Genomic DNA, 12,592 nt, shown 5'->3' on the forward strand with positions numbered 1-12,592 from the left:
GACAGGAGAGAGAGCACAGAGGAGTGCTATCAGACAGGAGAGAGCACAGAGGAGTGCTATCAGACAGGAGAGAGCACAGAGGAGTACTATCAGACAGGAGAGAGCACAGAGGAGTCCTATCAGACAGGAGAGAGCACAGAGGAGTACTATCAAACAGGAGAGAGCACAGAGGAGTACTATCAAACAGGAGAGAGCACAGAGGAGTACTATCAGACAGTAGAGAGCACAGAGGAGTCCTATCAGACAGGGGAGAGCACAGCACAGAGGAGTACTATCAGACAGGAGAGAGCACAGAGGAGTGCCATCAGACAGGAGAGAACACATAGGAGTGCTATTAGACAGGAGAGAGAGCACATAGGAGTCCCATCAGACAGTAGAGAGCACAGAGGAGTCCTATCAGACAGGAGAGAGCACAGAGGAGTACTATCAAACAGGAGAGAGCACAGAGGAGTACTATCAGACAGTAGAGAGCACAGAGGAGTCCTATCAGACAGGGGAGAGCACAGAGGAGTACTATCAGACAGGAGAGAGCACAGAGGAATCCTATCAGACAGGAGAGAGCACAGAGGAGTCCTATCAGACAGGAGAGAGCACAGAGGAGTACTATCAGACAGGAGAGAGCACAGAGGAGTCCTATCAGACAGGAGAGAGCACAGAGGAGTCCTATCAGACAGGAGAGAGCACAGAGGAGCCCTATCAGACAGGAGAGAGCACAGAGGAGTGCTATCAGACAGAAGAGAGCACAGAGGAGTACTATTAGACAGAAGATAGCACAGAGAAGTCCTATCAGACAGTAGAGAGCACAGAGGAGTCCTATCAGACAGTAGAGAGCACAGAGGAGTCCTATCAGACAGGAGAGAGCACAGAGGGGTACTATCAGACAGGAGAGAGCACAGAGGGGTACTATCAGACAAGAGAGAGCACAGAGGAGTCCTATCAGACAGGAGAGAGCAAAGAGGAGTCCTATCAGACAGAAGAGAGCACAGAGGAGTCCTACGAGACAGGAGAGAGCACAGAGGAGTCCTATCAGACACGAGAGAGCACAGTGGAGTCCTATCAGACAGGAGAGAGCACAGAGGAGTGCTATCAGACAGGAGAGAGCACAGATGAGTCCTATTAGACAGGAGAGAGCATAGAGGAGTACTATCAGACAGGAGAGAGCACAGATGAGTCCTATCAGACAGGAGAGAGCATTGAGGAGTACTATCAGACAGGAGAGAGCACAGAGGAGTGCTATCAGACAGGAGAGAGAATAGAGGAGTACTATCAGACAGGAGAGAGCATAGAGGAGTGCTATCAGACAGGAGAGAGCATAGAGGAGTGCTATCAGACAGGAGAGAGCACAGAGGAGTGCTATCAGACAGGAGAGAGCACAGAGGAGTACTATCAGACAGGAGAGAGCACAGAGGAGTACTATCAGACAGGAGAGAGCACAGAGGAGTCCTATCAGACAGGAGAGAGCACAGAGGAGTCCTATCAGACAGGAGAGAGCACAGAGGAGCCCTATCAGACAGGAGAGAGCACAGAGGAGTGCTATCAGACAGGAGAGAGCACAGAGGAGTACTATTAGACAGAAGATAGCACAGAGGAGTCCTATCAGACAGTAGAGAGCACAGAGGAGTCCAATCAGACAGTAGAAAGCACAGAGGAGTCCTATCAGACAGGAGAGAGCACAGAGGGGTACTATCAGACAGGAGAGAGCACAGAGGGGTACTATCAGACAAGAGAGAGCACAGAGGAGTCCTATCAGACAGGAGAGAGCAAAGAGGAGTCCTATCAGACAGAAGAGAGCACAGAGGAGTCCTACCAGACAGGAGAGAGCACAAAGGAGTCCTATCAGACAGGAGAGAGCACAGTGGAGTCCTATCAGACAGGAGAGAGCACAGAGGAGTGCTATCAGACAGGAGAGAGCATAGAGGAGTACTATCAGACAGGAGAGAGCACAGATGAGTCCTATCAGACAGGAGAGAGCATAGAGGAGTACTATCAGACAGGAGAGAGCACAGAGGAGTGCTATCAGACAGGAGAGAGCATAGAGGAGTACTATCAGACAGGAGAGAGCATAGAGGAGTGCTATCAGACAGGAGAGAGCATAGAGGAGTGCTATCAGACAGGAGAGAGCACAGAGGAGTGCTATCAGACAGGAGAGAGCACAGAGGAGTACTATCAGACAGGAGAGAGCACAGAGGAGTACTATCAGACAGGAGAGAGCACAGAGGAGTACTATGGGACAGGAGAGATCACAGAGTGCTATCCCTCCTTCACTTATGGGACTATGTCCATACCTGTGCTTCAGCTAGGACAAAGCCATGATTTTATAAGCCATGATTTCTATGAAAAGGAAATAACATTTTATTATAAAGAATATTAGAAAGGTTATTGTTTTGCCAAGATGTACAACATATAAAAAGTTTTTGTATCTGACAGTGCCCATTTAAAGTCTGTGTAAAGGGGTTATCTGGCTATTAAAAACGTATCACTTACTGACAGGATACAGCATAAGAGTCTGATATTTGGGTGTCTGACTGCTGGGACCACCGCATTCTCCAGAATGTGTCTCGTCTCTCACCTCTGAGCGCTCTGGCCCCCTTCTTCGGAGACAACCTGGTCTAGGCAGGGACAGCCCGCTCAGCCAATCTGTGATTGAGGTGGACACCACTGTAGTCACTGACTGGCCAAGTGTGCAGGTCCTCATGGAATGGGAGGACACAGAAACCTGAAATAAGCAGAGATCAGTGGGGGGGAAACTGGCGCAACAGCTGTGGGGGCCGGAGGTGGAATGACATGTTTATTATTTTAACACCACCTCCATCCCTGGACATTTTTATTTTGCCTGGACAACCTTTGTTCTGCCTAGAATGGCCAGTAAGTGTGCATTCTGTTATATGTAGATAGGAGGAGATTTATCAAAACCTGTATAGAGGAAACATTGCAAAGTTGCCCATAGCAACCAATCAGATTGCTTGTTTCATTTTTCAGATGCCTTTTTAAAAATGAAAGAAGCAATCTGATTGGTTGCTATGGGCAACTCAGCAACTTTTCCCCTGGACAGGTTTTGACAAATCTCCCCCATAGATACCCTGGGTTCCCATTACGTTTCCCCCCCCATACCGGAGCGCATACGGCAGGGGAGAGCTAAAAACTTGCGTTCCCGTATGCCTTTCTATGCGCTCCCGTATGTAATTCATTTCAATGAGCCGGCCGGAGTGTAATGTTCGGTCCGGTCGGCTCATTTTTTGCGCTTTTCCCCCGCACCTAAAACCGTGGCCGACACCGGTTTTAGGTCCGGTTGTAAAAGCGCCAAAAATTAGCCGACCGGACCGAACATTTCACTGCGGCCGGCTCATTGAAATGAATTACATACGGGAGCGCATAGAAAGGCATACGGGAACGCAAGTTTTTAGCTCTCCCCTGCCGTATGCGCTCCCGTATGGGGGGAAACGTAATGGGAACTTAGCCTAAGTCATAGGGGGAGATTTATCAAACTGTGTGAGAGAAAAAATTGTAATTTCCCCACAGCAACCAATCACAGCTTAGTTAACGAGCTCTGGTAAAGTGAAAGCTGAGCTGTGATTGGTCGCTATAGTAAAACCTCTCCACTTTTTCTCTTACAGTTTGATAAATCTCCCCCATAATGTTTATTATTGTTTTTTATTCTTCTGTCTGTTCTTTTCAGTATTTATTGTATTCCCTTTGACTCCCCTTGTAGCTTTGGTCTTGGGGCTGCTGAACGTCCCGAAGCCTTGAGAAGACGCTGCGGTCAGGATATGGTTACTAGTTGTGTAGTAAACATGTGACCATAACAAGACAACGGTCTTCATGTAGTAGGCTCCTGAGCCGCGCTGGCCAATAGGAGAAGGGTGTGTCATGGACCTAACCAATCACACAGCTAGGCTTGTATCAGAGGCCCCTCCCCTGTCTGCTCTTCCTCAATGGGGGCGGGCATACGTACATTGCGTAACGTTGTGTTGAGGGAACGGTTTCCAGCGACAACCTTGACGTAACTGTCGCTGTGAATGGCCGTGCGCTGCTGTCAGTCACAGGCCATTTAAATGGCTACGCAGTGTCAGCAGCTAAACTGTGTGTGTTACAAATCGCAAAGGAGGAACAGAGGCAAGGCCTGAAGATGATCAAGGAGGAAGAAGAAGATGGAAATAGTCAGCACGCTGAGGAGCAGCAGCTGCGGCGCCGGTATGAGGAGCTCTGCAGCGCTCTTAATATGGACGAGAGGGCCCGTGCAGAGGCCTGGGAGAGTTATGCACGAATTAGCCAGACTTACACTCTGGAGGTGAGGGGGTTAAAAAGACTGTTCTGCAAAACTGCGATCTGTACACTATACTTGGGTAAAATGTCCAGGGGCCAGTACGGGAAGGGATTCCGGCATCTCGAGGGTTAACGCTCCTGCCTGTCATTACCCCCCCTGAGCATCTGCCTGGTGGTACATGGCCATGGTATACGTGGGAATTCTCCACCTTTGTTACGATCTCCCTGAGCTGCAGCTAGGAACTGACTAGTAAGGATAGTTCTTACATCTAGGACAGTGGTCCCTAAACTGTGGCTCTCTAGCTGTCCATGTCAGGGCATGCTGGGAGTTGTAGTATTAAAACAGCTGGAGGGCCACAGGTTGGGACCCACTGGTCTATGGACTCAGAACAGTCAGAAGTGTATATAGGTAGGTGGTATGTATCCTGTGTACCATGCCCTTTACTAACCATCCTTGCTGACAAATCATAGACACCTCCTAGTTGTCTTAGGGCTTTAGCTAATAATAAAAAAGTGAGCAGATAGTTTTGACATCGTTTTCTTCCTCAGTGCTGACTAATGTGTCTCCATGGTTACAGACTACAAACAAACCCTGTGTAGTCGGATTCTACCTACCTGTGTTACTCTCTGAAGGTTAAGCCTAGGGTCACATCTGCATGTTGTCCGGTTGTTTAAAAGGATTCTGTGATGGAGGCTCCGAACCTGATTCAGTTGTGAACCTAGCCCAGTGTTTCCCGACCAGGGTGCCTCCAGCTGTTGCAAAACTACAACTCCCAGCCTGCCCGGACAGCCTTTGGCTGTCCGGGCAGGCTGGGAGTTGTAGTTTTGCAACAGCTGGAGGCACCCTGGTTGGGAAACACTGGCTTAGGGACTTGTTCACACACACGCTTGTATTCTTTTCTCTCAGGCTCTCTCGAAGGCTGTACGGGCATGCTGGGAGTTGTAGTTTTACAACAGCTGGAGGCACCCTGGCTGGGAAACACTGGCTTAGGGACTTGTTCACACACTCGCTTGTATTCTTTTCTCTCATGCTCTCTCTCGAAGGCTGTACGGGCATGCTGGGAGTTGTAGTTTTACAACAGCTGGAGGCACCCTGGCTGGGAAACACTGGCTTAGGGACTTGTTCACACGCACGCTTGTATTCATTTCTCTCAGGCTCTTTCAAAGGCTGTCCAGGCATGTTGGGAGTTGTAGTTTTGCAACAGCTGGAGGCACCCTGGTTGGGAAACACTGGCTTAGGGACTTGTACACACACATGTTTGTATTCTTTTCTCTCAGGCTCTCTCGAAGGCAGTATGGGCATGCTGGGAGTTGTAGTTTTGCAACAGCTGGAGGCACCCTGGTTGGGAAACACTGGCTTAGGGACTTTTACACACGCACGCTTGTATTCTTTTCTCTCAGGCTCTCTTGAAGGCTGTCCAGGCATTCTGGGAGTTGTAGTTTTGCCACAGCTGGAGGCACACTGGTTGGGAAACACTGGCTTAGGGACTTGTACACACACACGCTTGTATTCTTTTCTCTCAGGCTCTCTCAAAGGCTGTCTGGGCATGCTGGGAGTTGTAGTTTTGCCACAGCTGGAGGCACCCTGGTTGGGGAACACTGACCTAGCCTATGGTTATGATCCCCTTACTGTTTCTACAGCCATTTTGTGAGCCTCAAAAAAGGGTGAAAAATAACTGGAAGGAAAAGAAAACGAATTTGGATAATTTTTACAATACTGTGTGTGAACCTAGAAGACAAGGGCAGAGGGGGTGAAGTAACCCTGACTGCAGAGTCAGACGCACACAGCATTTGTTTTGTTCCTCCAGAGCTTTGGGAGGAGGTTTCATTACATAAACCTGTCAGTACAGGAATAATCCAAAGGATAGGGGATATGATGTCTCACCATGGGGGTCCCGCCGCTGGGGACCCGCGCAATCTTGTATTTGCCACAGGGCCGGAGTATCGTGACGTCACGACTCCGCCCCCGCGTGATGTCACCCCCCCCCGCTCCCGCTATGCAAGTCTATGGGAGGGGGCGTGACGGCGTGGCCCCGTGGTCGCCACCCAGCTGTTTGTGAGCTGGCACCGCGGCGTGTAGCTCAAACAGGTGGGTGGCGAATACAAGATTGCGGGGGTCCCCAGCGGCTGGACCCCCGCAGTGAGACATCTTATCCCCTATCCTTTGGATAGGGGATAAGATGTCTCAGGGCCGGAGTACCCCTTTAAAACACTTCTAGCAATTGTTATGTCGTAACGTGTAGGCTGTATTTCTGTTTTCCACATACTTCCAGACTATGAGGAAAATGCTCCATCAAAATCATACTTACTAGGCACTTCTGACACATCTTTGCCTTACGGTATGGTCAGGGGTCTCCCAATTTGCTATTTGGTGGGGATCTCACAGGTGGAAACCCTACTGATCAGTGATGGCGTATCATGGTTGTATGCCTCCAATGTTTAAGGTGGGAATTAGAGATGAGCGAACTTACAGTAAATTCGATTCATCACGAACTTCTCGGCTCGGCAGTTGATGACTTCTCCTGCATAAATTACTTCAGCTTTCAGGTGCTTCGGTGGGCTGGAAAAGATGGATACAGTCCTAGTAGACTCTTTCCTAGGACTGTATCCACCTTTCCAGCCCACGGGAGCACCTGAAAGCTGAACTCATTTACGCAGGATAAGTCATCAACTGCCGAGCCGAGAAGTTTGTGATGAATCGAATTTACTGTAAGTTCGCTCATCTCTAGTGGGAATAGAGGAATAACCTGAAGCTCCAGTGCTCCTCAGCTGCCATGTGCGATTTATAATCCTGGTTACTTCTTACATGACTAAGGCCATGTTCACGCGTCCGGAATTTCTGTGCGGAATTCCGCATTGGAATTCTGCCAAACATTCTGGAGCAGCAGAGTCCCATTGAATTCAATAAGATTTTGCTGCACTGTGCACACGGCAGAATTTCCGTTATCCGTGTCCGCAGAAAGAGTGAACCTATTAGGGTAGTCGGTGGTTAGCAAATTAAGCTTCTGAAAATACGCAGCAACATACGGCACGTGTGACCCTACCCTTGAGCTGCTCTAGGCTAACATGTGAAGCTGTCTAGCCTTTTGTAATATAGCGGGCTAGCACTACGTTACCGGGAAGCACTGTAGGGCATAAGCCCCCTTTTAAACACTCTACTTCCAATACAAGAGAAATAGAGGATAGTAAGAAGATTGTGGGCATTGGTGCAGCGTAGTGTTCCTCGCTGTGATGCTGTTACCATGGGGCTGTTTGTTGTGGTTGGAGAGACCTGTCTATAACAGCGGCTGGTGGATAATAAACCCTCAGTCGCAGGACGATGCTGGGGGGGGTTAGGCTTGGCTTGGGAGAAGCTTGATGCAGTCTCCTTGGAGAGATCCTGAGATCATTTCTCATTACAGGGACTCCCTGGAGAACTTGCTTGGCAGGTGGGGGGGGGGGGGGTTCAGGAATCATTCACCATTGATCACTACTTGTAGGCAGCTATCACCAAATATCTGGTATATACCTATAGGTAAACGTCTTATCCTAGTGCAGATATGGCATTGTTTTGACAGTCAACCCATTTCCATCTACCGTATTTTTCGCCCTATGGGACGCACCGGCATATAAGACGCACCCAATTTTAAAGGTGCAAAATCTAGAAAAAAATGATTCTGCACCCAACAGTGATCTTCAACCTGCGGACCTCCAGATGTTGCAAAACTACAACTCCCAGCATGCCCGGACAGCCGTTGGCTGTCCGGGCATGCTGGGAGTTGTAGTTTGCAACATCTGGAGGTCCGCAGGTTGAAGACCACTGGATGGGAGGTAATACTCACGTGTCCCCACCACTCTGGACCCTTCACCGTTGCCCTGGATGTCGCTCCATCACTGTCGCCGCGTCCCCGGGGTGTCCCCGATGCTCCGGACGTCTTCTTCCCTGGGATCCACGCTCTCCGTCGCCGTCATCATGTCGCTTCGCATGCCGCTCCTATTGGATGACGGCGTGCGCGACGACGTGATGACGTCGAAGGAGAGCGCCGCCATGCAGGGGATCCCGGCACGGAGCAGACACCGAGGAGGCAGGTAAGGTCCCTCCCGGTGTCCTGTAAGCTGTTCGGGATGCCGCGATTTCACCGTGGCGGTTCCGAACAGCCCGACTGAGCAGCCGGATAAGTGTCACTTTCGCTTCAGACACATCGGTCAGCTTTGATCGCCGGGTCTGAAGGGTTAATACAGGGCATCAGCGCGATCGGTGATGTCCTGTATTAGCCGCGGGTCCCGGCTGTTGATGGCCGCAGAGACCGCCGCGATAGGTGTGTATTCGCCGTATAAGACGCAGTTTTGGGGAAGAAAAAGTGCGTCTTATACGGCGAAAAATACGGTATTTTGCAATCTGGTTTAAACATTGATGACAAAGATATGTTAATGTTATTCTTTCTTCATTTTAGTCATTATTGTGTTTTGTAGTTTCTTACTATGTAAATGGTTCCTTTGTTTGGTCCTAGAGTGATCAGAACCTTAGGGCTGTTGAACAGTCGTCTTCTATGTCTCCACAATAAAGAGGCCGTAGTCTGCTACGGACCCATATTGTGCCTCCACGTTCCATCAACTCAGTGGCAGACGTAGGTTGTTTTTTTTTCATAGATGCCATAAGAAGAATATTGTGGTATGCTGGATTGTGGTATTTTCCCTTAGAGATGCCATACAGTGGCACACAGAGAGCCTATGGGTCTGTAATACAAACCAGTAGGGACTCCGGGCATCACCATGTATGACCATGTAGGCAGATGTATAGCTGGATGCATGTTGAATCCTTTGATATAAACTGTCTTTTTAAATTAGGATTTGATGTTTGCTTTGTAAATAAAGTTAATTGAATCTATATTTGACAAGGGCAAAATTGTAATGGCTAGTCAAGTGGGTCAGTGCATCTCCAGAATGGCAGGTCTTATGGGGATTCCAGGGTATTCAGGGGTTAGTACCTGCCCAAGTGTTGCCCAACGAAGGATAGCAAGTGAACCAGCAACAAGAACATGAGCGTCCAACACTCCAGGCTAGTCCGTCTGGTCCAGTAACCCCAGAAGATCTACTGGAGCACATGTTGCTGAAAAGCATCACTGTCATTTGACTTAATTGGTCAAGACTCCATGTTGAGACCCCCTCCGATGGCTAGATATAGCCAGGTAGCACTTCACTTCACAGCTCTGCACTAATTGCAAGAGACCGTCTCCATTATAGTTTTTAGAGCCCTTTATCTGCAGAGTGACAGACTGAGTGCTGAGTTGGGGAGTGATCAGACTTCCGCACGCTTCACTCTCCCATATCTATTGACTGATAGAGATGTGCTGGAAAAACAAGACCAATCCATGGAAACTTCATCTTGCAAAGTACAGGACTCCTAACGTCTTAGTACAAAATACCTACAAATTATTAATAGTTTTAATGTTAGGACTGACTGGTGCATGTATACATGTGGCATGGTCCATGTTGCGGTGTCACTAGACAGGAAGGGATCATGGTAGGCTTCTTTATCCCTTTGGTCATGATGTATGATATTAAATGAAATGAATGGCTAATGACAATCTGAAATATAATAATATATTTCAAATAGAGAAAACAGACACGGTCGCACATCCACCATATGCACAATGATCTAATGCTTCTCAGCAACAGGTCATTAGTGTACTTTATGATCATGAAGTGCTAGCCCACTAGCCACGTCACGGCCACCTGTAAGCAGTTAGTCTGCGCACTGCCCCTCCCCCTCAGCCCAGCCCTATATAAATTAGCAGGAAGTTCATTGTGCATGTTGTGGATGTGTGACCATGTCTGTTTTCTCTATTTCAATTCATATAATAATATATATTTACCACTTTCTCTATGAAACCTCTACATCAGGGGTTCTCAACCAGGGGTACACCAAGGGTTATGCGGGGGTACAGTAATTTTGCTGACAAATACTGGCCATGAATTGGCCAGTATTTGTCAACGCAGAGCGGCGATTGGACTCCTCAAGTCGCCGCGGTCGTTCATCATATGCGGTATGGGGAAAAATTCATATCGTGCAGCACAAAAATTTCGGGATTCGGAATGAACCGGTATACCGCCCAGCCCTAAGTGGACCCCCCCATATGTGACCCAATTTTGGTAACTACACCCCTCACAAAATGTAATAAGGGGTGCAGTGAGCATTTACACCCCACTGGTGTTTGACAGATCTTTGTAACAGTGGGCTGTGCTAATGAAAAATTACGTTTTTCATTTTCACAGACCACTGTTCCAAAGCACTTTACATCCAGATATGGGGTATGTTCTTACTCAGAATAAATGGGGTTACAAATTTTGGGGGGCTTTTTTCCTATTTTCCCTTGTGAAAATGAAAAATTTAGGGTAACACCAGCATTTTATTGAAAACATTATTTTTTTCATTTTCCCATCCAAATTTAACGAAAATTCGTCAAACACCTGTGGGGTGTTAAGGCTCACTATACCCCTTGTTATGTTCCGTGAGGGGTGTAGTTTCCAAAATGGGGTCACACGTGGGTATATATTTTTTTGCATTTATGTCAGAACTGCTGTAAAATCAGCCTCCCCTGTGCAAATCACCAATTTAGGCCTCAAATGTACATGGTGCGCTCTCACTCCTGAGCCTTGTTGTCCACCCGCAGAGCACTTTGCGTCCACATATGGGGTATTTCCGTACTCATTGCGTTACAAATTTTGGGGGCCTTTTTTTCCTTTTACCTCTTGTAAAAATAAAAAGTATGGGGCAACACCAGCATGTTAGTGTACATTTTTTAATTTTTTTACACTAACAGGCTGGTGTAGACCCCAACTTTTCCTTTTCATAAGGAGTAAAATTAGAAAAAGCCCCCCAAAATTTCTAACGCAATTACTCTCGAGTACGGAAATACCCCATATGTGGCCCTAAACTGTTTCCTTGAAATACGACAGGGCTCCGAAGTGAGAGAGCGCCATGCGCATTTGAGGACTAAATTAGGGATTGCATAGGGGTGGACATAGGGGTATTCTACGCCAATGGTTCCTAAACAGGGTGCCTCCAGCTGTTGCTAAACTCCTAGCATGCCTGAACAGTCAGTGGCTGTCCGGAAATGCTGGGAGTTGTTGTTTTGCAACAGCTGGAGGCTCCGTTTTAGAAACACTGCTGTAAGATACGTTTTCATTTTTATTGGGGGGGGGGGGGGCAGTGTAAGGCGGTGTATATGTAGTGTTTTACCCTTTATTGTAGTGTAGTGTGGGGTTTTTAGGGTACATTTGCACTGGCGGGGGTTTGCGGTTTCCTGCTAGGAGTTTGCGCTGTGGTGGAAAATTTGCCGCAGCTCATACTTGAAGCAGGAAACTCACTGTAAACCCACCTCTGTGAATGTACCCTGTACATTCACATTGGGGAGGGGGGGACCTCCAGCTGTTGCGAAACTACAACTCCCAGTATGCACTGACAGACCGTGCATGCTGGGAGTTGTACTTTTGCAACAGCTGGAGGCACACGGTTATGTTCTGTTACCTAACTCAGTATTTGACTCCAGCTGTTGCAAAACTACAACTCCCAGCATGTATTGATCACCGAAGGGTATGCTGGGAGATGTAGTTATGCAACAGCTGGAGGTACGCAACTACAACTCCCAGCATGCTGAGACAGCTGTTTGGGCATGCTGGGAGTTTTGCAAGATCTGAAGGGCCACAGTTTAGAGACCACTGCACAGTGATCTCCAAACTGTGGACCTCCAGAATTTGCAAAACTACTCCCAGCATGCCCAGACAGCAAAATGCTGTGTGGGCATGCTGGGAGTTGTAGTTTTGCTAAATTTATAGGGCCACATGTTTAGAGACCACTTCACAGTGATCTCCAAACTGTAGCCCTCCAGATTTTGCAAAACTGCAAATCCCAGCATGCCCAAACAGCATACAGCTGTCTGGGCATGCTGGGAGTTGTTTCGAAGACCTCAATCCAATTGAGAATCTGTGGTATGGCATGAAGACCGCTGTCCACCAATGTAACCCATCTAACCTGGAGCAGTCTTGGTGTTTAGATAAAACATTGCAGTTAAGGAAGCAGTAACACAGAGGACCTTTTTTTTGCAGGGAAATGCCCTACATTGGTTGGCGTGTGCGTTGTACGTTGCATGCAGACAGTCTGTGCCAACAGTGGGAAGAGGCACCGTGGAAGGGAACTATGTGTCTCTCACTAGGATCCTGACCTCTTCAGAACTAAGGTAACCCAAGCTAGTATTATCTGCTGCAGAATAAATGTATACAATAGTCCATATGTCTTAGTGTGTGCGGCTACCTAGAAAATGCATTCTATCGATCATTCCTCAATTCA

At 48.0% G+C, this 12,592-nt stretch overlaps 1 protein-coding gene across 2 annotated transcripts in view; it reads left to right on the forward strand.

Annotated features, from left to right (window-relative positions):
* Window positions 1-3,925: 3,925 nt before the first annotated feature.
* Window positions 3,926-12,592, forward strand: part of RBL2 (RB transcriptional corepressor like 2) — a 65,437-nt gene continuing 56,770 nt past the window's right edge. The window contains exons 1-2 of one of the 2 annotated variants that reach the window (XM_056526383.1): window positions 3,926-4,288; window positions 12,352-12,482. In XM_056526383.1, the coding sequence (XP_056382358.1) occupies window positions 4,127-4,288; window positions 12,352-12,482 (293 nt within the window). In that variant the 5' untranslated portion in view covers window positions 3,926-4,126. The remainder of the gene's footprint in view (window positions 4,289-12,351; window positions 12,483-12,592) is intronic. The other variant, XM_056526382.1, reaches the window with a different exon arrangement.

This window comes from Hyla sarda, chromosome 6, assembly GCF_029499605.1.
Source record: "Hyla sarda isolate aHylSar1 chromosome 6, aHylSar1.hap1, whole genome shotgun sequence".
Classification (NCBI taxonomy): domain Eukaryota; kingdom Metazoa; phylum Chordata; class Amphibia; order Anura; family Hylidae; genus Hyla; species Hyla sarda.